Source organism: Perognathus longimembris, chromosome 18 (assembly GCF_023159225.1).
Source record: "Perognathus longimembris pacificus isolate PPM17 chromosome 18, ASM2315922v1, whole genome shotgun sequence".
NCBI classification, from domain to species: domain Eukaryota; kingdom Metazoa; phylum Chordata; class Mammalia; order Rodentia; family Heteromyidae; genus Perognathus; species Perognathus longimembris.
In genome coordinates, this window is record NC_063178.1 from 13,820,156 (window position 1) to 13,845,721 (window position 25,566).

The 25,566-nt window shown below is 41.1% G+C and overlaps 1 protein-coding gene across 1 annotated transcript in view; it reads right to left on the reverse strand.

Annotated features, from left to right (window-relative positions):
- Cubn (cubilin) overlaps window positions 1–25,566 on the reverse strand; it is a 203,154-nt gene that overhangs the window by 174,326 nt on the left and 3,262 nt on the right. Inside the window, 11 exon segments of the mRNA XM_048368018.1 lie at window positions 452–633; window positions 4,199–4,433; window positions 6,983–7,095; window positions 8,007–8,193; window positions 9,301–9,419; window positions 11,065–11,160; window positions 12,208–12,339; window positions 13,605–13,767; window positions 15,267–15,393; window positions 21,809–21,912; window positions 23,298–23,399. Of these exon segments, the coding sequence (XP_048223975.1) occupies window positions 452–633; window positions 4,199–4,433; window positions 6,983–7,095; window positions 8,007–8,193; window positions 9,301–9,419; window positions 11,065–11,160; window positions 12,208–12,339; window positions 13,605–13,767; window positions 15,267–15,393; window positions 21,809–21,912; window positions 23,298–23,399 (1,560 nt within the window).

A 25,566-nucleotide genomic window follows, 5' to 3' on the forward strand; every position in this document is an offset into this window, starting at 1 on the left:
CCCTTTTCTATATTCCAATCTTTCACTTGGGGAATCAAGAGGGACTGGAAACTTCCCTCCAAATGACCATTTTCAAAATAGTGCCCAGTGATTCCAACACAGTCACTATTAATATACTTTTCTTTGTGGCAAAACCTGAGCATATACAACTGAAGATTTGAATAGAAGAATTGAACATATGTTGGAGGCAAGGGTTATTATTTAGTGATTAATCAGTTCTGCTTTTTCCAGACTATCAAGTAAGAGCAGCGGAAAAGGCAAGGCAGTCTGTCCCCAAGATTTGAATGGAAATCAGAAATAAAAAAAAAAAAACAGGATAATAAGCAAGAACTTAAGACATTGACTAACTTTTGAGAAATACATCTAATTATTGCCAGTAAATTTGGGTCATCCATTGATAACATCAAATCAGAGTGTGCTGACATCATCTATTGAAATAAACATTGTTTACCTCCAGGTAGTCTTTGCTACAATCCTCATGGCTTTCCAGGCTCAATGTCCCAAAAGTAAATGTTATCAAGAGCTCAGGGCTGGTGAAGATTCTCCAAACACAATCTCTTCCTGAAGGGTAGTTCCCAGGATATCCAGGAGATGTTATAGAACCATAAGTACCATTCAGAAAACCTCCACACTCTAAACAGGAAAGGGAAAAACAAACAAACCATCCTTACATTTGCATACAAATCATCATTCATATAGCAAAACCTGCAAGATGTCAAACTTTAATTACGATTAGTAGTTTTTGATGCCTTCACAAATTAAATGAAGGTCTTCAGTTTTTCTGCTTCATTTTTATTTAAAGATACTAAGCACTACATATATTTCCTTAAGGTTGCATAACAGTACTATGTAGGTAAAATATTTATTTCATAAATGAAGATATTATAAAATGTGTTGAGTGAACTAAATCATGCCTAGAGAGACAAAGGAGCAGTGTTTTCCTTCATACATGGAAGCTACATTTAGCTTCCATGCCATAAGTAAATATGTTGGGTGGTATGCAAATGTAACTAATGTAGACTCAACGAAATGTTCACTGTAATTCCTCAGAAAAACAAAATCAAAGCTCAGTAACAATAAATCTCCAGGGAAGCAGGTACTCAAAAGAGGGTTAGGTAGATCCAGGGAAAAGGAGGTGGAGGAAAAGGGGGAATGTGCAAGCAAGAAGCCATTGTATAGCCTACAAAATTTAGAAGAAATGGAGGGCGACAAAGCATGAACAAATGCAGCAGTGGTACTCATTAGACACTAGGTTAAAAACGAGCTATATGACTTATGGGTGGGGATTGGAGGGAAAAACTGGGACGGAGGGAAGAGGTTACATTGTCCAAAAAGAAATGTACCTTTTTAAATTTGACTTATGAGACTGTTTGTAATGCTTCTATACATCAAGGATTTATTCTACATTTCTTGGATAATCTTCATGAGAAAATAATAAGATAAAGAATAAATGTAGGAAAGCTCTAGTCCATTGACTAACATCAGAAAACAAATGATAAATTTAACCTGTCATCACTAATAGTTCTTCTAAACAAAAAGGACTTATACAACCAGTAAAGGAAGCATAAAAGAAATATGCTGCACTTGTTCATGCCAAGTCATGTGGGCCTTTTCAAAATTTCTGGGCCATAAAACCATATACAAAACAAAATGATTAATGTTCTACAAATCCTTGAATTTGTATTTTTTCCATATCAATATTAACTACAACAGGAGAGAACATTCTTAATATGATAAAACATGTCTATAAAATCTTATAGCTAGCATGTATTAGTCGATGTAATATTGGACATCTCTACTTATCACTTGTACTTAGCTTTGTATTGGAGGTTTAGTCTGGAGCAATAAGTTAAGGGAAAGAACAATGCGGAAAATGCTGGAAATGGCAGCTCAGATCTGTAATCCTTGCTGAGAAGTAGATATCAAAAAGTGTAAAGATATATAAAGATTATTATGCAGACCAGCTGAGGCAAAAATTGGAGACCCTATCTGAAAAATAGTAAAAGCAAAAAAGGGTGTGTGTGTGGATCAAGCAGTAGAGCAAGTGTGTGACCTTGAGTCTAAACTCCAGTAAACAGTACTAGAAAGACAAATTGTATTGAGTGTAATTCCTGTTTCCTAAGTGTTGGGAGCACTTTTAATCTTTTTGCAAATAATCCTTGGTAAAACTTTAAAAAATTGATTAATTTAGTAATGTGGTCATAGTCAAAGTAAAATAAATTATATTTCTATATACTGTATTAAAGAGAAAATTAAACTTTATAAAGTGTTTTGCATAGTATAAAACACCAGATATTTACAAATCCATCTGTCAAGATAGATGGAAAAGTTGAACATTGAAATCTATAGAACATCAGCAAGGAATATTGAAACTACACTAAGCTGAAAATGACATAATCCATGTTAACAGATATGCTCATTGTTTACAAGACCATATCTTTAGTGGTAGAGTGCTTGCCTAGCATGCATGAAGCCCTGGATTTGATTCCTCAGTACCTCATACACAGAAAAGGCTGGAAGTGGTGCTATGGCTCAAGGGGTAGAGTGCTAGCCTTGAGCAAAAGAAGCTCAAGGACAGAGCCCAAGCCCTGAGTTCAAGTCCCAGGATAGGAAAAAAAGAAGATCATTTCTTCCTAAGCTGATTACAGATTTAGTGCAATGTCAAGAAAATTCCAGCAATTCACTGCGGAAAACTGGTGAATTGAGTCCAAAATATATACATGGATATGCAAAGAATATAGGGTATATAAACATAGGAACATAGGATTTTCCCTATGAGATTTCAAGTCAATGTAGCATGAGAATAAACATGAGAAAGGTCATTAATAGATACACAGACTTACTGGAAAATGAAATGGGTCTGTCTCTAATTTTAATGTATTAAAAATTTATAGCTAAAGGAGTTGAGAATGAGTATAAAAACCAAATCATAATTTTAAAAAAGAGTAGCCAGGTGCTGGTGGCTCACACCTGTAATCCTAGCTACTGAGGAAGCTGAGATCAAGGGATCATGATTTGAAGCCAACCAGGGCAGGAAAGTCCATAAGACTCTAGCCTCTGGTAAACTACAAAAAAAAAAAAACTTGAAGTGAAGCTGTGGCTCAAGTGGTAGCGAGTTAGCCTTGAGCAAAACAAGCCCAGGGACAGCACCCAGGCCCAGAGTTCAAGCCCCTGGAGCTGCAAAAATAATAAAAGGAATAATCAAGTGGTTACTGAGACAAAGAATACACAAACCATGTCATTGATGTCCAAGCACACCTTGGAGCCAATTTACTTATAGAACTTTCAAGTCACTGTTCAGCAAGTCCATAAAGGATATGTTAATATTTGTTAATGCTTATTGACATAAATGCGGACATATATTTATATTCATATCTGTGTGTATATGTTCATATATGTGTGCGTGCGTGAGTGTGTGCGTGTGTGTATGTGTGTATATGCTAGTCCTGGGGCTTGAATTCTGGGCCTGGTGCTTTTCCTCTGCTTATTCACCCATGGCTGGCACACTACCACTTAAAGCATGTTACCGCAATGCAGACAGGCACAAATCAGGACCACTTTTTAGGGAGGATAAAGGAGTTGACTGCTGGCCATCCTAGCCAGGCCCGTGTTTGGTGCCTGAGGAAGGGGAAATCCTGGGTTTATACAAGTTGGTTACACACTAAAAAATCAGGTCAGACGGGGGTGACATCAGCTCCAGGACAGGTGTGCAATTTCCGCTGGGCCCAGGTTTCTGTGTATCAGATCGCCCCACCTGGTCTGCCCTAAAACCACATTCCAGGAGACAGCCTCACCTAGCCACCTTCCCACCAAATGGCCTTCCCCACTGGGAAGGTAGATAGACACTAGGGAGGGGTAACTACGTCTACCTCAGCCGCGTCTCCAGCCTAGCATTTTGCTGGTTAATTGGAGACAGGGTCTTTGTGAGCTGTTCTGACTGAGCTCACTTTGAACCTGCGTCCTTCAGCTCTCAGCCTCCTGAGTAGCTAGGATTACAGGCATGAGCCACTGGTGTCTAGGGGGGAAAAAAAGGTATATTTAAACCCCTTGCATCACATCCTAATTTTGTCATCTTTAAACCTAAAATGAGATCCAGTCCATTTCAGATTCGTGTGGCATTAACAAGGATGACGCATCGTGGCTGCCCCAAGTCTGTCAGAACATTCATCAGGCCTGAGGGCCGCCCATGCACACGCACCTGGCTGCTCCGAGTCCCATCGCAGGGTGAAGCCTCTCCCGTTTCTCATGTGGTCCGAGGAGAGGTGGATGTAGAGCGCATTGTCGCTGCTCAGGACGTCCTGGGGGAGCTGGTAGCCGCAGAACCTGCCCAGGGGAAACGCCGCCGCCGAGTCTCCGTCGTGGATCTGAAGGAACTCGTATGGACAAGAGTTCGCTTGCTCCAGTTCTAAGAACGTGAAAGTGATCCGCAGGACCTGGAAACACAAAGCCAAGGCGCCTTGTTTTTCATCCCCCTGTTGGTCCTCCTAACTAGAATGTACTCATTCCTAGCTACCCATCCGTGCGTGCGTGCGTGCGTGCGGCAATTCTACACCTTGTAGGAAAGAAAGACTTGTGTTTAAATATTGCTAGGACCAGAGTGGTGGTGCTCACTGGGTACTATGTTGAAAATGGAGTATGTACTACTTGAGGTGGGAATGGGAGGGGGAAACCGGGACAGAGAAAGGGAGGGAGTGACACTGCCCCTAAAGGCATGTACTTATTATGAAACTCACATATGCAATGGTCACCTCTCTGCACATCACCTTAATAACAGTAATTGTTTTTTAGATTGCTACAACCATCCTGTAATTTCAGCTCTACAGGAAACACAGATCATAAAGATTGTACTTCAAGGCTAGCCTGGACAAAACCAAAGTATCAAGACACGATCTCTACAGATAAATAAACTAGGCATAGTAGTGCATGTGTTTAATCCCAGCTACACAGGAGGCATACATAGGTCAGAGGACCAAAGTCTGAATCCAGCCCCATTCAGAAATTTTTTTGGGGGCTGGGGATATGGCCTAGTGGCAAGAGTGCCTGCCTCATATACATGAGGCCCTGGGTTCGATTCCCCAGCACCACATATACAGAAAATGGCCAGAAGTGGCGCTGTGGCTCAAGTGGCAGAGTGCTAGCCTTGAGCAAAAAGAAGCCAGGGACAGTGTTCAGGGCCTGAGTCCAAGCCCCAGGACTGGCAAAAAAAAAAAAGAAGAAATTTTTTTTGAAAAAATAAAGTGAAAAATGGCTGAGGGTGTGGCTCAAGAGGTAGATCACTTCCTGACAAGAGAGAATCTGTGAATACCACCACAATACCATTGAAAACAAAACCTAATTGCCAATACAAAATTTCATTTAAGGGCTGGGAATATGGCCGAGTGGCAAGAGTGCTTGCCTTGTATACATGAAGCCCTGGGTTCGATTCCCTAGCTCCGCATATATAGAAAATGGCCAGAAGTGGTGCAGTGGCTCAAGTAGCAGAGTGCTAGCCTTGAGCAAAAAGAAGCCAGGGACAGTGCTCAGGCCCTGAGTCCAAAAATTTTTTTTTCAATTAACTAATATCAAAATTTTAAAGCAATCCCTATGGACATGGAAATGATTGTTATTATACATATATATAGATAGATAGATAGATAGATAGATACATGAAGATATATGTAGAGATAGACAAACAGACTGACAAACATAATAGTGGGGAAAAGTTATAATCACAGCAAAAATAAGATAATTTCCCTAACAAATTGATGATAAACATATTGAAATTTTTTCACACAAGACCTTTTTCTTAGGAACAGTGTTTTCAATGTTAGGAAGCAGACTTCATGAAAGCTAAATGGAAGGAAGGAAATTCATACAATATGCCTACTGGGAAATTTCTCTCGGAATGTATTCCATTGTGAAGTTAACAGGCTCCAAGAGCCTTCCCACCCTCCTCAAGGGAAAGCAATACTTAGCTGCCACTTGTACAAAGTCTTTTGGAGTATTACTTGGCTAGAAGAAATTAATAGGATTGAAAGTGAACATATCTATTCAGATGGGCCACTTTATTTGAATGGATCTAGGAGCTGGTTGAGAAACAAATACTTAGAAAACCTGGGAAAATCATGTCTGGAATAAGAAACATTGAAACCCAAGGGCTCCCATCTCATTTATTTATTTATTTTGCCAGTCCTGGGGCTCAAACTCTAGGCCTGGGTCCTGTCCCTAAACTCCCTTTCTTAATCTCATGGCTAGAGCTCTACCACTTGATCTACAGAACCACTTCTGACTTTTTCTGTGATTAACTAGAGATAAGAGTTTCAGGATCTGGGTACTGGTAGCTCAGGCCTGTAATCCTAGCTACTCATGAGGCTGAGATCTGAGGATTGTGGTTCAAAGGCAGGCTAGGCAGGAAAGTCTGTGAGACTTTCATCTCCAAGTAGTCACCAGAAAAGTGCAAGTGGCTTTGTGGCTCATGTGGTAGAGTGCTAGTCTTGAGCTGAAGAGCTGAAGGATAGTGCTCAGGCCAAGAGTTCAAACACCACGGGGGAAAAAAAAACAACCCACAACTTTAACTTCTCCTAGTTTCTATTATTTAATCTATAAAATGCACATAGGACTACTTATTTTGGAAAATTGTTGGAAGAATTTTTTTTTTTGCCAGTCCTGGAACTTGGACTCAGGGCCTGAGCACTGTCCCTGGCTTCTTTTTGCTCAAGGCTAGCACTCTGTCACTTGAGCCACAGCGCCACTTCTGGCCATTTTCTATATGTGTGGTGCTGAGGATTCGAACCCAGGGCTTCATGCAAAGGAGGCAAGCACTCTTGCCACTAGGCCATATTCCCAGCCCTGGAAGATTTTTTAAAGGTAGGACTGGACACTTAGGTAAATGCTGAACACACCATAGCTTAATTATCATATGTACTCATATGCATACCCACATACACATACTTATTGAAATATACACGCGACATCTCCACTGGGGTCAATGTTGCTACATTACCTTTCCCACTTCCGTTTCGATAACCCAGAAGCAGTTGACGTCAGACACATATTGAGTGTCCAGAACCTTATAGCTGATGCTTCCATTCACCTCTGAAAAGGACCCTCCACAAACTGCAAAGGAAACAGGAAGAAATATTCTTTTCACTGATTCCTAAAAGGGGGAGGCTAAGCAACTCTTGCCTTCCATTCCGGCCTCTCTCACTCCACCCACCTCTTACTCCAAATTCAATTGTTAAGTGATCACTTTCACCACAAAGTTCCCTTGAATTTATTCTCCTATCCTCTATCCTGGTCTGAAACTTTATTTCATCCTACCCAATTTAGCTCACAGCTTTAGTTCTGCCTTACAGTGTTCATCTTGTTTCCTTCACTAGAAGGTGAGTGTTAGTGAAAGGAGACAATGTTTCATGCTCCCATTTTCTCAAAGGGTTTACCATGGTCCCAAATACATGGTAACATCTCAATGAATGTATTGATTGTAAAGAATAATAAGTGAGGGGTAGTCAGAGAGGCTTTATAGAGGCATTTGGATGTGAAATAAGATAGGGAACAACAAGGAGAGAATTAGGAGAGGCTCCTGGGAGAATTATACCAAACAGAAGAACACCGTGAATGTTCATGGAGCCACTTGGAGTCAGGTGGTGAAAGAAAAATGGCTGGTTTGAATCAGAAGATAACTGAAAAGCAACCCCCAACCATTTAATGAGAAGCCAGTGATTATCTGAGATCAGGAAAGAGACATGTATGAGAGACATTAAATATCTGCTCTACAGAAAGCAGAAAAGTATAAGGGGCAATGCCCGGGAGGAATTTACTTCTTTTGAAGGAAAATGCTTCTGACTTGAATTGAGGTTTACGAATTCCTACCTTATGGATGCTATGCTATTTCTACAAGAAAACATGTCATTCTCTGCATCTAAGCAGTGGGACTAGAAAGCAGGTCAGGCTCGAGTGTCTGCAGAAGGGTGCATTAAAGGATAATACTTTTGAGCTCTCTGTAGGATAAGCAGCGCTGGCCATACCTTGCTTGGGAGTCTGACAGTGATCTCCAGTCCAGGAACTTGTACACTCACAGCTGAAGGAATTAATGCCATCCACACAAGTCCCTCCATTCAAACAGGGGTTGCTCACACACTCATTGATATTTTCTGAGCAGTTGGCACCAGCCCAACCTGGCTGACACTGACAAAAATAGCCTGAGACTGTTTCCTGCAGAAAAATAAAAACGGAACACCATAAAACAAATGAATAGGAAACAAAAGAGAACCAACCCAAATAACGATGAAATGTAACAGAGATGAATTATATTAGGTATTTTCCAGTAGTCAAATTTACTGTTTAATGATAAGTCATTAAATATCTTATTTGGATCAATCAGTAAGCTTTGTTTACTATTTTGTAAATCATTGCAGTAAAAATAAAAATGAGGGGTAGGGGGCTGGGAATGTAGCTTAGTGAGTGGCAGAGTGCTTGCCTAGCATGCATGAAGCCCTGGGTTCGATTCCTCAGTACCACATATACAGAAAAGGCCGGAACTACGCCATGGCTCAAGTGGTAAAGTGCTAGCCTTGAGCAAGAGACACTCAGGGACAGTGCATAGGCCTAGAGTTCAAGTCCCAGGAATGGGAAAAAAAAAAAGATAAAAATAAAAAATGAGCCAGGTCCTGGTGGCTCGCGCTTGTAATACCACCTATTCAGGAGGCTGAGATCTGAGGATCACAGTTCAAAGCCAGCCAGGGTAGTGAAAGTCTGTGAGAGTCTTATCTCTAATTAACCACCAGAAAACCGAGTGGTGCTGTGGCTCAAGTGGTAGACCACTAGCCTTGAGCTGAAGAGCTAGGGACAGCACCCAGACCCAGAGTTCCAGCCCCACAACTGACAAAAATAAAAATAACAAATAAAAACAATGAACTGAGTCAGAGCCTGGTGGCTCACGCCTATATTCCTAGCTACTCAAGAGGTTGAGATCTGAGGATCAGAGCTCAAAGCCAGCCCAGGGGATGAGACTTTCCATTTAACCACGAGAAAAGTGGATATAGAGCTATGGCTTGATGCTCCAAGTGGTAGAAAGCTAGCACTGAATGAAAGAACTCAGGGACAGTGCCCAGATACTGAGGTCAAGCCCCATAACCAACACCCTCCCAAAATAAAAGAATTGATTGATTTTTCTTGAGAGCTAAAATACTACCTACCTTTATCTGTGAGTTATTTACCACTCTTTTTTACCTTAAGTTTGAATTGTATAAAAGGTATTTTTAGATGCAAGACTAAAATTATTCATAAACTCATTTCCCCTAAAAAGAACAAAAGACTCACTATGCATTGTCCGTGTAAACAGGGGTGGCCTAAGCAATTACCACTGAGTTGAACACAACCATTGGGCCCATAACCATTCCCAGTATATCCAGGCAAACAGGTGCAGAGAGGCACGGAACCTGTTCAGAAATAAAAACGCAAGTATAAATATAAGGATCCTTCTTGGTACAAAGGGCCATCACTAAACTCAGGTTCTGGTGTCTAAATAGCAATCCACCAATAGAAAATGTATATCTGTCTATGGGCAGAGAAGACAAGGTAATGGGAGAAAATACTGCCATCTTTATTTTCTAATTTTCATCTTAAAATAAGGCCATTCAATGTTTCTAATATTCTGTGACTGAACGGGCACAAGTGCTGTCATGCAATAAATATGCCAGATGCCCCTTGGTTCCCAAGGGAAATGGGAATTCTTCATCACACAAAGGTTATCTGTAGTCTATCCATACACAGAATGCTTTAGCTCCTTACAGCACCTGCTGTTGTCACCATTTATACCTTTTGAATTGAGGGCATAGCACAGACATTGTCTTGAGCAAGCACGCAAAGGTAGAGCATGGAATAAACGAGACCCGGGGTGGGCAAGCATTAGAATTGGGCCTAAGTGGGTCTCTTAGGTGGCTATGTGGGCTGTGTCTTGACAGCATTAACCAGACCAGCCATCACAAAATGAGTTTGAAACCTGACAGGAATCTTGCAAATGCAACCATAGATTGGATAAATATGAGCAGTAAGGTAAACAAGCATTAAGAAAATGACAGCACCAGGATTTGTCCCATATTTCTTATGACCCATTTATGGTCATGCTATCAAGTTAAAACAGTGACGATCTCAATGGGTTGAGAAAGACTGGAACAAATAATATACAATGTTTGAATATTTCTAAACACGAATTCATATCTGCTATTGGTTATGAGATGAAGGAGTTAGCATGTAGGGTCTTCAGTGTTCTACTATAGTGTTTAGAAACCGAAAATTTCACTAAACACTGTCCAGAGACTTCCTGATTCCCGACTGAATAGCATTGTTGCTACAGAGAAACTTTGAGAAGTGAAATCTCTTTCATGCAGCATTGCAGACATGGAATCACCCAAGATCCACTTTCCCCTTCTTTACCATGAATGATTTCAGCTTGATTCAATATGTCTGAAACAAGGATTACACTTTTCAGCATTCACCAGCTGCCAGGGCACCATGGTCAATTCTAGCCAATGGTGTAAATAAAGGAGGAGGGGTGGCATTTCTTCCTTCTTTTTACCCTTATATTGATTAGAATTCAGGTATTAATTAACTGGCTTAATTGTCTTGAGAAATCCTATGTTCAAGAAAATCACAAAACAATGTAGCTTACTGCAATTTTTTTCAATTAATGGGCAATGAATTCAGAGCTTTGTTTTTACTAGGCTCTAAGCACTCTACTGCTAAAATCACAATCTTTTTTTTTTTTAAGTTTCTTTTCCTTTCAATAGGGTCTCATGCTTTTGCTCTAGCTTACTCCATTAGTAAACTGACTATTCTGCCCATGGCCCACCCATCTCTGACTGCTGAATAGCTTTGATTGCAGATGAGAGCCACCATTCCTAGCCCTTGTGTTGCCTTTGAAAAATATGCAAGACTAATTTCCACAACATGAATTTTTTTTTTTTCATTTGAGGGTAAAAAAGAAGAATGTGTAGGACAGAATATTTTGGGGTTCAAATGTGGGAGTGTTTTAGAGGATCAAATTAATGTACCCAACACCAAAGAGAGAGGAGAGGTCATTACCTGAAGACAAGGAGCATGACGCCTGTGGGTGACAGCCTCCGTTATTAAGCAGGCAGGGGTTGATGGGAGTACACACTTTTCCATTGCCACTGTACCCTGGTCAAAGCAGATGGGGGCAGGCGGGGAGATGTCAAGGGTATAGGAAAAAGGGAATGTCCACTCAAAACTCAGATATCATGAAGCAGACAGTGAGGTAGTCGTCCAAACAGAAGACACACACATAGTTTTGTAGACAAATAACATGTTATCACAGAGGACAGAGAAATAAGTATTGGCCGCCTGATTTCACTAACATTTTCAGACTTGTTTTTAACTTAATGTTAAATATATGTCTTAGAAATATATTAAATATAGACTCTGAAACTTATGATACTAGAAAAGTTGACATTTCTTAATTTCAGTAACTTTGATATTCTTAGAAGTACATTAATGCAAAAGTCCAAACTACTTCATGTTCTAAAAGCATGCAAGATTCAATTTGTCTTTGGGGCTGGGAATATGGCCTAGTGGTAAAGTACTCTCCTCGTATACATGAAGCCCTGAGTTCGATTCCTCAGTACCACATATATAGAGAAAGCCAGGAGTGGTGCTGTGGCTCAAGTGGTAGAGTGCTAGCCTTGAGCAAAAAGAAGCCAGGGACAGTGCTCAGGCCCTGAGTTCAAGCCCCAGGACTGGCAAAAAAAAAAAAAAAAGATTCAATTTGTCTCATAAATTTCTTCATGAATACTAATTCAATAAGCATTAGTGACTTCTTTCCAGGAAAAAAGGAAACAAAATACATTATATGCTTGTGATTGGTAAACTTTATAAGACATCCCATGAGTGCATTATATTAATAAATCACCTGTGAGAAAAATGGAACCATTGATCTGGAATTCATACAGAAGAATTCCCAAATTCTATGTTATCTTGTGAGAATTTCACAGTTGGAAGGGGATTGGAAGAGGGTTTGTATATGTCTTTAAATTTTCTTTCTTATACTGTAATCATGAATCCTGAGTTCCCAGAATTCATACAGAAGAATTCCCAAATTTAATATTCTTTTCTTAGATAGAAATCCCATGTTAAATGAAATGAAACCCAAGATTCTGTTTCCAAGCTTAAGTGTCCTTTGTCAAGGAACTGGAAGGCAGGGTGCAGTACCTGGAGGACAGTCCCCACATCTGAAAGAGCCAGGTATATTCACACACTCCACAAGTGGAGCCACAGAACAGCCACCATTGTCGATCTCGCATTCATTGATATCATGGCAGTAATACCCATTTCCTTCCCATCCTAGACAAAACAAGATTTGGAAGGTTAGCTCAAGTTGACAACAGAGAAATAGGTATGATTCAAACACATAAAACCTTTCTCTACTTAAAAAAAATCTCATTGGCTGGGAATGTGGCTTCATGGCAGAGAAGTCCCTGTGAGATTCTTAATCTCCATCTCCAACAAAGTACTCAAAAAGCACAGAAGTGGTGCTGTAACTCAAGTGGTCGAACACTAGCCTTGAGCACAAAGGGGCTCAAAGACAGTGCTCAGGCCCTGAGTTCAAGCCCCAGGACTGGAAAACGAAAACACACGCGCACACGCGCGCACACGCACACACACACACACACACACACACACACACACACACACACACAGAGCTCAGTTTGGATCCAGGATCAGTAGGAGATCCGGGGTTCAAATCCAATCTGCTTATAAGCTACATGGTCTTAGGAAACTTATTTCATCTCTCCAAGCCTGAAATGTGTGTGAAAAATGTGAATTTCTACAATGACTCTTCTTATAGTTTCAAGAATTAACATACCAACTGCTTACACCTGAACAGTGCCCTAATGATGTTTACATGCCATTATGGTATTTGTGCTACACTTTCTAAGCACACACAGGGAGAAAACAGGTCTTGGAGGCTTCACAAAGTCCTGTTATTGCCCATCAGTGCACACAACATGGCGTTTCCTTCATGACAGGTCCCTTACAAATCTATTTTCAGTGGGTGATGATACATACTATCATAGTAAGAGGAAGCTTAGATTCAAACCCAGGCAGTCTGAGTACAGACTCCATGTTCTCAGCAGTTCAGTATAGTGCCTCTCCTGGACATTCGGTCTCTGAGGCTGTGATGGAAATCCCTATTCACAGCAAGGCCATGGGTTGTTCAAAGGACATGTCCACCCACATGACAGGAGCAGTGATAAAAAGAGGCCAAAGAATGTACTTGAGTTTGCAATTATCTGGTTAATATAAAAGGTAGAACTAGAGTACATGACTCTTGACCTCAAGTGTGGTTGGCTGATGGCTGATGGCTGGTGACCTAAGGTTAAAACTTTCAAACTATGGCTACCTTTGCTCCAACTGTTTTGGGACAATTCTCCCACTTGTGTTAGGGAGTTGCTATAGGATTAAGGTGGTTTTCAGTAGAAGTTAGTGAACGGAGGCATACAACTGGATTCACACACGACCTAAGAATGGTCTTGCTGCCCACCCATAGTGGAAGGGAATGGGTTTTTGTGCCTTGGTTGCCTGGCCTGTGAGCCCCAAGGGTGTACCTCTTGGACAGGCCCCACAGTAGAAAGAGCCTTGAGTGTTGATGCAATTCACAAGTTCTGAACAGGGGAAGGGGTTCTGAAGGCACTCATCTATATCCTGTGTGCACGCAGGGCTGTTTGGCGAAAATGTCCACCCGGCTTCACAGATGCAGCTGAACTTGGGCTGGCAGAATGACAACAGCATAAACAGTCAGGTAAAGAAGCAAGCAAAGCCTTTGGACATCTCCCCAAACCATCTGTGGTCTAACATTCATTTCCATTAGGCCAATCAAAGAGCTTCTCTTTGTTTTTCCTTCCCATCTGATTTAGGCATTTAGACTGGACCATGGAAAAAGGAAACATCTTGATTTCAGGGTAAGAGAATCCTATAATTTACTCCAAAGATGCCAGGGAAATAGCAACAAGGATCAAGAGCTGTAAGTCAATGTAATTAAAGTCAATCAACTCAGCCTGCTTTGTTTTTAGAGGGGGGAAAACATCCATGGGAACAGACCTTGGAAAATCTATTTGTTTCCCTTTGAAGGTCACTCCCTCCCCTGCCTCCTCTATCCTTCCAATGCTGCTATGGGAAGAACCATTTTCCATCATATGAGTAGGGGCACAATAGAACTAAAGACCTGAAGGGGTTAATGAAGGACCAACTGACCACCTGAAGGGTCAGATGTCAAGGTACCCCAGACTCAGAAAAGTAGGTCTGTAGAGTATACAGCATGCGAAGGGACTTAAAAATCAGAAAATGTCCAGATTCAAGGCTACAAGTGGCTGGGAATGTGGCTTAGTGGTAGAGTGCTTGCCTAGCATGGATTCGATTCCTCAGTACCACATAAACAGAAAAAGTCAGAAGTGATGCTGTGGGCTCAAGTGGTAGAGCACTAACCTTGAGCAAAAAAAGCTCAGGGACAATGCCAAGCCCTGAGCTAAGAGCCCCAGAACTGGCAAAAGAAAAAAGAACAAAAAAGCTGGGTCCTGGTGACTCATGGATATAATCCTAGCTATTCAGGGGGCTGAGATCTGAAGATCATGGTTCAAAGCCAGCCTGGGCAGGAAAGTACTTGAGATTCCTATCTCCAATTAACCACCAGAAAACCTGCAATGATGCTATGGCTTAAGTGGTAAAGTGCTAGCCTTGATCTGAAGAGCTCAGGGACCATGCCCAGGCCCAGGCCCAGAGTTCAAGGCCCACAACCTACAACAACAACAACAAAAAGGTTACACCTTGCTGACAAGACTGAGCCTTTTGTGTTTTTATATCTTGTCACTGGCCAGGAGAAGGACATATCTCCCAAGGAGATTCATAGACCAATAATAAAAAGGTTAGTATTTTCTTTCTTTTCTTTTTTTTTTTTTTTTGCCAGTCCTGGGGCATGGACTCAGGGCCACTTCTGGCTTTTTCTGTGTATGTGGTGCTGAGGAATCGAACCCAGGGCCTCATGCAAGCAAGGCAAGCACTCTACCACTAAGCCACATTCCCAGCCCCTATGATAGTATTTTGGGAAAGGAATTTAACCACTCAGTCCAGTTTTCCGCATATCTCAGCTTCTCTCCATGTCTTTGCCCCACTAAGGATAGGAAGCTTGGAATCTGCGGCTCCCCGTGGCTGCATTTCAATGCAGCCTAGAAGAGGAGCACCTTCACACAGTCACGTTTAGGGAGGGCACCCACCTGTCCATCTTGTACTCGGTCTAAATCCTCGCAGATGCCATGGACACAGCGCTCCTTAGAGACCCCTTTGCAGTCATCGTACTTGAATTCACACTGCTTTCCATGTGTCTCGGGTGTACAGTCACATCTGTTTGGTTACACAAGAGCATGAAATTAGGGTTTGTGCTTGAAGGCCAGTGCCTGCTGGCCAAATTGCAAATCAGCGATCTGAACCTGGAACCATAAACCAGCAGTGCACATTGACTGGCTAGAGCCCTGGAGGAAGTTCTGCTCCAGGGGGAGGAGAGAGGGGGAGGGGGTGGACTGCGAAAAAGTATACCTTCACAAGTAGAATGTTAACAAAGTGAGACTTAATATCACACAGGGCTACCACCATACATTCTGCTAATAGTCATCAGGTAGCATGTTCAAGCATCTGCTAACCATGGGTGATGGGGGTAGCTGAAGGGAAAGGAAGATAGTGATTGTGACTAAGCTCATCCCTCTCCCAGCTCCACGACAACCATGCCCACACTTCAATCTATGATGTAATTAGCATTGTATTACAAAGGCAATATATCTTCCATCCATGAGATGTAGTTACATAGTGACATTTCTTTCATAGTCACATTTTAATTCTCAAGGATATATAATGATTAAATGAGTTCTAAGCTAGCAGTGGATGTTTTATTATGAAGAGATTTTTGAATCAATAATAATCAAATAAAGTTGTTTATCATTTAAATTCTTTTAATGCAGCAGTACTGGGGTTTAAACTTCAGAACTCTTGCTTGCTAGGCAGGAGCTCAACCACTTGAACCATTCCCCTAGGCTTTTTTTGCTTTTGTTAATTTTTAAATAGTGTCCCTTTTTGGGGGGTGGGGGAGGGGGCCCAGTCAGGCCTGGACCATGATCCTATCTGTGCTTCTGCATAGCTGGACACAGTCATTCCACCATACTCAACTTGGTTTTGTTTGGTTTTTGTATTGTTTTGTTTTTTGCCAGTCCTGAACGCAGGACCTGAGCACTGTCCCTGGCCTCTTTTTGCTCGAGGCTAGCATTCTGCCACTTGTGCCACAGCATCACTTTGAACTTTTTCTATATATGTGGTGCTGAGGAATTGAACCCAGGGTTTCATGTATGCAAGTTGAGTACTTTACCACTAGGCCATATTCTCAGCCCCTATACTCAATGTTTCATTGGTTGAGATGGGGTCTCAGGAATTGTTTGCTTGGGTTAGCTTCACACCGCAAAATGTCCACCTGTTGAGTAGCTAGGAATACAAATGTGAGAGCTACCACACTTGGCTTTCTTTTTTCTTGAGACAAGGTCTTATTTATGTAGCCTAAACTGTTCTCAGACTCACAATCCTCTGCCTCGGCTTCCAGAGTGCTGGGATTACAAGCATGTACCACCATGCCCACCTAAGCCACTGTGATCTGTAGCTACTGGATTAGCTGTTTCTGGCTATTATAGCTTAAAAGAGACCCTTTAAGGTAACAGTTTGAGAAATGGTGCAAGGTGAAGTAGAAGAGTAATCACAAAAGTCTAATTTTATTTGCACAAGTCCAAGCTTATGTGAGGGAAAGGAAAAGCCAATCCCGGAGGTGTTTGTCAGTCTCAAGCAGCATTCACAAAGAAAGCCCTCGAGAACTAATGCCCTCATTGAGGTCAGGAACAAGATGGAGAAGCTGAAGGCCATGCCCACCCCCCCCATGCTTAGAAACATGAGCTCATTTCAGAGTATCTTGGAAAATGAGCCATCCTTAAAAAGTGATGAAACTCACTTACACACACATTAAGTCAAAGAACAAGAAGTCAGTCTGACTATTTGAACAATCAAAGGCTACACTCTGGGCACCGAACTCACTTTGCCGGTGGAGTGACATCTTTGAGTAGCTTCTAAGGAATAGGAGATCAATGGACGTGACTGAGATGGAGAGGAATCACATGATGAACAGCACCCACAGACTTGTAGGGAGAGTTGACAGAGTTAGCAAATGAAAACACAGGACACCCAGTTAAATGTGAAATTCAGCTACATGTGTATTTGGGGCACAAGGATGATTGGTGATAATGATAACAGCACTATGTATTTATATAAAAGCTACTTCACTACTAAATTACATCCATTTTCTCTCTATGTTCTAAAAGGTTAAGTTAGTGCAAAGACAATAATATGGCTTTTTAGCATAATAGTGTTTCCACACAAAACTTATCTTCAAAGTGACTTGATGTAGCTTTTAAAGAAAAAGCAATTAAGGGGCTGTAATATGGCCTAGTGGCAAGAGTGCTTGTCTTGTATACATGAAGCCCTGGGTTCAATTCCCCAGCACCACAAATATAGAAAATGGCCTTCTAGAAGTGGTGCTGTGGCTCAAGTGGTAGAGTGCTAGCCTTGAGCAAAAAGAAGCCAGGGGCAGCGCTCAGGCTGAGTCCAAGGCCCAGGACTGGCAAAAAAAAGATAAAAGAAAAAGAAAAAGCAATTAACTATATACCTCTTCAGTGAAAAACAAAAACCATGTAGAAACTTTTTTCTTTCTTTTGTTTCCAGTCATAGGGCTTGAACTTGGGGCCTGAGCACTGTCCCTAGATTTTTTTCTTTTTCTTTTTTCTTTCTTTTTTTTTTTTTTTTTTTGCTGAAGGCTAGCACTCTACCACTTGAGCCACAGTGCCACTTCCAGTTTTTTCTCTTCATGTAGTACTGAGGAATGGAACCCAGGCCTCCATAAATGCTAGGCAAGCATTCTACCACTGAGCCACATTCCCAGACCCACATAGAAACTTTTAAACTAGTTTTCTACTGCTCTTACTTTAGTTATTAGTTTCTGATTATTTACTGAAGCCATTTTGGTAATGACCCTATTTGCTAGTTTCATTCCAGAAAAATAAACAAGGATTGTCAGAGTTCCAAAACACTACAGATGCATTTAGCCACGGAGACAAGAATAAATATACTTCCAGTCATAATTTAACCTGCATGTGAGTCCATGGTTCAATATCAGTATACTGAATGACTAAAAGAGATAACAAGTTTAATACCTAACCATCACCAGAGCTAAAGTCAGACCGTCTTCATTGCATAAGCTATGTGTTTAAATATTCGCCAGTGATATGAATGGAAATAAATGAGAAATTTTACTAATTATCATCATCTTTGCAGAGAGCAAGCACTTTCTTGAAGGCCTTTTCAATTTGAACCCTGAGTTACTATTATATACATAACTTGTGTATGTGTTTGACTTATCCATACACAGCATATTCCATCTCCCATGCATTAACTACAAAATGGGCATGGAATCAATAGAATAAATAAGCCATAACAGAGCTGAGAAGTGGCAAAATATCATTGTTAGCTATATGGAGGAGTTGGAGGCAAAGCTTTAAACCATAAAAACCCAGCAGAAAGTGTTTAATTCTTGCTCTATTTTTTCTAATTTATGTATCAGTCCTGGGGCTTGAACTCAGCCTTACACTCTTGCTTGGCTTTTTGGCTCAAGGCTGGTGCTCTACGAGTTGAGCCATTTATCTGTACTTACAGCTTTTTGCTGGTTAGAGATAGGATAGCTCTGTTTTTTGTTTTTGTTGTTTTTTTGCCAGTCCTGGGGCTTGAACTCAGGGCCTGAGCACTGTCCCGGGCTTCTTTTTGCTCAAGGCTAGCACTCTACCACTTGAGCCACAGTACCACCTCTGGCTTTTTCTATATATGTGGTGCTGAGGAATCAAACCCAGGGCTTCATGTATGCAGGTGAGTACTTTACCACTAGGCCATACTCCCAGCCCACTCTAATTTTTTTAAAAAGACAATTTCCCCCAAATCTGACTAATTGAATAGCCTTTATCTTGTCAGAGGTTTTTAAACTTACAGATTACTAACCTCAATTAAAGACTCCATTTTTCTCCCAAACAAGTTGAGTGAAACTGAAAATAAGTCCAATGAAACTAAAAAAGGCCTTAAACCCAAAGCAAACATTGTCTACCATAACCATATTTTTTTCCATATCCTGATTCAGCAGTTGCTCAAGTTTTCCTTCAGCAATTATGTGTTGGAAGTTCTCCAAAGGTGCTTCTAGCCTCAGTAAGACTACCAATTAATAAGGCTGTACCTCAGATAATCAATACATCATGATACTGTCAAAATGTTCACTATTCACTGCATACAAATTCCACAAAGCAGGAATTCAACTTAATGCTCATGGACATTTTTCTATTTTACTTTGTTTCTTAAAAAATCACTACCATATGCTTATAATAGGTAGTCAACTGGGAATGGTAAGGGTTCAACTACTTCCAGTATCAAGAGGAAGATATTGGATAAAAACGCCCTCCTAGTTGGAAAAGCAATAAACAGCTATTAATATTTTTAAAAAATCTCCCTCGTGCAAATACCCAGGAAGGGTAAAGACTAGAAACCAAAATTATTTCCCAAGTCAGAATAAGAAGCACTTTCAATTAAAAAGTAGACATGGCATCCTCTTTAGGGTTTAAGTTGCCACTTGGAAATTTGTTGCAACTCCCAACAAAGAATGTGTGTGTTTCTCTTTCACTCCCTCATGTGTATGCTTCTACCAAGGAACTCCTGAGATGCAACAAATACTTGTGAAAGCTAAAGTTTTTCTTTCCCTTTGCCATTTTGCAGGCAAGAAAAACAAAGTGCTCTGAACAATATCAAGTGTACTGTCTCAATGCGCTCCTCCTACCCAGCAAATCTTTGCATTGCCACACAGACATCAAAAGATACTGATGATAAAGGAAAATCAGGGGCTGGGAATATGGCCTAGTGGTAAAGTGCTCACCTCGTATACATGAAGCCCTGGGTTTGATTCTTCAGCACCACATGTAAAGAAAAAGCCAGAAGTGGTACTGTGGTTCAAGAGGTAGAGTGCCCTGAGCAAAAAGAAGCCAGGGACAGTGCTTAGGCCCTGAAGCCACGTCCCAGGACTGGCAACAAAAACAAAACAAAGGAAAATCAGGAGATCTCACCTCCTGGATAGCCCTATATTTTGAGAAGGCCAGAAAGTATAAGTGCTAGGAGCCAGTACGTTTACCACCCAACAAGTAGCAATTTTTGATGTGCCCATAGGCAGAAATCAAGTTAATACTTTCAAGGAAATAAAAGATGAGTCCAAGACTGAAGGTTTATAAAAGCCAGGGGCAGACAGTGCAAACAAGAAGCAAAGTCCTGAAAGCAAAGTCCTTAAAACAGTTTAATATCAGTCCCTGGAAAGCTATGACGTGTCCTAGGATTTCAGCTCAGCTTGCACCAGCCTAAAGCTCGTTATTACACCATGTTCAATATATGATAAATGTATTAATTTTGGTTTTGCATACTGATGGAACTCATGAGAAGTTTGAATGTTACACTTATAACTGGCAATGAGTTTTTTGTTTTAACTTTAAAAGATCTGATCAAAAGAACAAAAGGATTATAACTTCTTTTTGAGAAAATAATGTGTTAACAGATGACAGAAAGAAAAGCAAGATTGCTAAGTAAGGGAAAGAAAGAAGGCTGAAGGCAATACAATACATTGTTCCCTATGTATAGAAATGTCACGGTGAATCTCTTACACAGCTAATATACACTAATTTAAAAAAAGATTACTCAACACATTTTTGCTGGAGAAAACAATGCATACTGTTACAAGATCAAGATTAGCAGCAAACAAGATTAGCAGCGATACTAGCAGAAACAATTACTTTCTAATCCAGGGAGATTATACCCTAGAGTAATCAAAGAAATCAATGATACCGTAGTAGAACCAATTTCTCAATCTCAGAAAATAAGAGCAGACAAAATACAGGAAAAGACAACATCTGGTGATTTTTTAAGGACTGTACATGAGTAAATTGGACAACTATCTGCTATGGATTTGTAGACTTGGTTATTAAAAAGGTGTCATATGGCCAGCGTGACTCCAATGGCCAACATTTCTGTGCTATGGTGGGGGTTACAGAGTCATTGTGACATCTAACTCACTTGGAAAGGTAGTAGAATTCTGTGGACTGGTCATTTGACAGAAATAAATCAGTAGATAGAGTAGTATGAGGATCATGACCAGATACTGAAGCAACGCAAGGAAGTTATTTCATTCACTGAGCCTCAGTTCAATCTCTGATGTAGTTTAGGTTGCCTTTTTGCACAGTGATGAAGCTACCCTGACTCACATGAGTGAGCACAACTACAGAGCACTGGGATAGTGGGGGGGAGGGGTGGCTATTCTACTGACACCCATCTCAAAGGAATGCTCCAACCCTGACTCTTCTTGCTAATCCTCCCGTTCATCCTGCACCAAGCTATCCACAGTCTCTGGGGCAGTCAGTGGACTTCTTTCTGCTTCCCAGAGATGCTGGAGCAAGGATTGCTTCCAGGGCTGAGAGTTGTTCATCTGAGCTTTCGTTTATGGAAGCAAACACAGCTATACATATGTTCAGTGAGAGTCATATATTTTTCTCCAGGGAGTAACTACTGTTTTAGACAATATGAACACTAACTTGTACATTTTTTAACCGCCAGGAGTCTTCATCCCTCAAAAATACACCTGATATTTTAAAAAATAAGTTACCTGTAACTTCCCATGGTGTTTATACACGTGGCTCCGTTCTGGCAGCCCATGAGAGTTCCTGAGTAAGCTGCACATTCATTGACATCATCGGAGCAGAGTGGTCCCTGCAATCACAGTGAACAGTCAGGTGCCATGGGACACAGGGAGATATGAGGTCAATATGCATATGGTATTCTAATATATGTGTAAATGGACAATAAGCAACAGACAGGTAGCTAACTATAAGTGGTAATATTAATCACTGGCTATCCTTTTTCCTGGACCTAACCAAAGACCTCCTAAGATCACAGATGCTGGGTGCCAGTGGTTCAAGTCTGTAATCCTAGCTACTCAGGAGGCTGAGATCTAAGTATCATGGTTCAAAACCAGCCTGGGCAGGAAAGTTCATGAGACTTAACCACCAGACAACCGGAAGTGGCACTGTGGCTCAAGTGGTGGAGTGCTAGTCAAGCTAAAAGCTCAGGGACAGTGCCCAGGCCTGGAGTTCAAGCCCCACATCTGACAAAAAAATAAATAAAAAAGATGACATCCAACTGACTGCAACCCCTCTGTACATCACCTTTTTGGTTGGTGGTGGTGGTAGTAGTAGTGGTAGTGGGGCTTGAACTCAGGGCCTGGGCACTCTCCTTGAGCTTTCATGCTCAAGGCTCATGCTCTACCACTTTGAGCCATAGCTCCACTTTGTTTTCTAGTGGTTCATTGGACATAAAAAAGAGTCTCATAGACTTTCCTGCCAAGGTTGGCTTTGAACCATGATCCCCAAATCTCAGCCTCCAGAGTAGCTAGGATTATAGGATTGAGCCACCAGCACCCAGTTTACAGCACCTTAGTAATAATAATATTTTTTTAAAGATCACACCCACCACCAGAAAGAATCCTTACAAAGGTATGCCCTTAGTTTCACAAAGAGTCTAGGCCTGGGAATGCTTACTTAACAATTTTGTTGTTAATGTATATATATTCTGGGAGCATTTTCACAAGAAAGGACAAAAAAAACTTAGATATAGGTATGTTAAAATTCAAGCCATGGCTGGAAATGTAGTGGTAGAGTGCTTGCCTAGCATGCATGAAGCCCTGGGTTCGATTACTTTGCACCACATAAACAGAAAAAGCTGGAAGAGGCACTGTGGCAAGTGGCAGAGTGCTAGCCTTGAGCAAAAAGAAGCCAGGGACAGTGCTCAGGCCCTGAGTTCAAGCCCCAGGACTGGCACACACACACACACACACACACACACACACACACACACACACACACACACACAAAGATTCAAGCTGTTCATGCCAATACTAAGGGAAATAGCATAGTTATTGCGTTAAGTGAACTCTGCCTTAAGATGGCTATCCAGGGTAATCAAATGTGCCATCATTTGGCGTGCATGGTATAATTCTCAGGAGGCCACTGCACATTAGAAACTTTGGACAGAGACTCGAGTAAGGAAACCACAGGTGCTGATGCACTCTGGCTTCTCACAAGAGATTAATGACTCACCTCCCACTGAGAAGGGCAGATGCAGAAAAAGGAACCTTTCAGATTGAGGCAGGTCCCACCATTCCTGCAGGGATTGCTGTTGCAAACATTGGTGTCCACTATCTGAAACAAAGACAGGTCAGTGACTTTAGGCTAGGGCATTTGCCCTGGGCATCAGTGAAAGGCAGGCCTCAGTCCTGGTGGGCATTGGAGGACTTCATGTGTACTCATCATCAATGATGGCCCTGTCAGCTATTCAAGTTCTTCAAATTAACTCTCTTGTGGAAAATGGCAACATAGGTGTTTCCTACTACCAATCCTTTCCATAATCCTTAACATTTTCTTTACTTGCTTTTAACCCTGGATGGGATGAGGTATGAAGAAGGCTTTCCCCATCATTCTTTGGAAAAATGTGTCCTATCTGAGCACTGAACAAGAGTAAGGGTTTCTGATAGGGGGATAACAGTGGATATCTATTTCTATTGCACTGTGAAAATAAAATGGAAATATCCTGCTCTTTAGTCTGTTAGTCTTATCTTTAGTACCTTCAGGTAAGTCTTTGAAATAGAATCGCCTTTTACTGCCACCCTCTTTCTATGGGTCCAGATGACTGAGTGCTTTTCACTGCAGGCTCCTTTGTTTGAAATGTGGCCTGCTAAGATATACTTTCCCCACGTATGCTCACCTGATCGCTTTCAGATCAGAACTGCCCACAGACCACACTTTGTCTATACAGCCTGAGGGATTTTACCACATGTCAGCTGCCTGCTTCGGTCTTGTAGGACTTGTAATGTTTTTGAGGCAGAGGCAAATTCTTCATAGAGAAGACAGTAGTAAGGCAATGAAGCTATGTTACTGACTTTAACTGTAGCCCACTTCTGCTTATATAAAATAATCATTACATCTACACATACACAGAGGTACGTGCATACAATGACTCGCAGAGAAAATTAGGTCCATTTTTGTCCTTGTACATGTGAATAGAGAGCCAGCAGAGAATGGCTGTTATTTTATTGGGAAGTCTGTTCTTTCTAAACTCATGACAAATCAGAAGGCCATCTATGTGAAGGTCTTTTTACGGACTCTGTGTTTTTCTCCCCATTATTCCATTTGCCTAACTTTGTGCCAGTACACTATGAGCTTTGCTCATCAAAAGACATTATTATGAACATCCACCACTCACTGCCTTACATATGAAACTGTAACCCCTCTGTACTTCAGTTTTACAATAAAAAAAAATTTTAAAAGAACATCTACCACAAACTCATTGGAAATCTGTCTGGTGCACAAAAGCTACATTGTCTATCTAGTGACTCAAATGCCAAAGCTTTATGAGGAAGACAATAAGGATTGGCAGAGACTGTAGTTAGCCAGACACCCCTTTCACGATCCAAAGGCAGAAATTTTCAAATTCCCATTTGAAAATCATTAATATCTCTTCCTGAGGGAAGCTCTTTGGGCTGTTCTTGTCTATTCTTGATCTTTTGTAGAAACAATGAAAGACTGTAGGAGACTGAAAGCTGTGACTTGTTTGTAGCACCATTCCCTGTTGGTTGCATTCACTCAACTAGTCCCTAGCAATTCATTCTCCAAGTGGCCAAAATGAACTTATTCACCAAACTTAAAGTACAAAAGTAGAGGACAATGATTGAAACATAATGAAAGCAAATCAAGACAATTGAGCAGAAATCCTTAACTCAAAATTCCTGGAAATTTCACTCAAAAATGTTATCTAAATACAGTAAATGTATTTCTGAGTAAAAAGTTCTAGCTTCAACAGCTGTCCAGCTACCTACCAAATAAGTTAAGAAGCCTAAGATTATAGTCCAGTTTATAAGTATATGGCAAAGTTATTGAATGTTGTCTCTTGGAAATCATTCAAACTTAATTCTCAGCAAATGTAGTTGTAACTAAACTTGGAATCTGTTGCAATGCCCTACAGATTTCAGAACGTCATGTTAAAGAGGCTACATAGCTTTTTGGATTCAGAATGGGTGAAGAGCTATCCCTTGCTTAGGTAAGAACTCTAGCACTGAGCTAAACTTCTGGTTTTATGCTGGTCAATTTTAAGATATGGTCTTGCTTCCTGCCTTCCTCAGGAATGAATGTATCTGCACTTCCGTACATTTGCTGAGGAAAAGACAGTACCACATCATTATGCTCAACTTCTTTTTCCAGCGAGCTGGAACCTCAGGTTTGGTTCAGCCTGGGTTGGCCTGAAACTGATCCTTCCAATCTCTGCCTCCCATGAAGCTTTGAATGACAGGCACATGCCATTTCACCCAGTTGT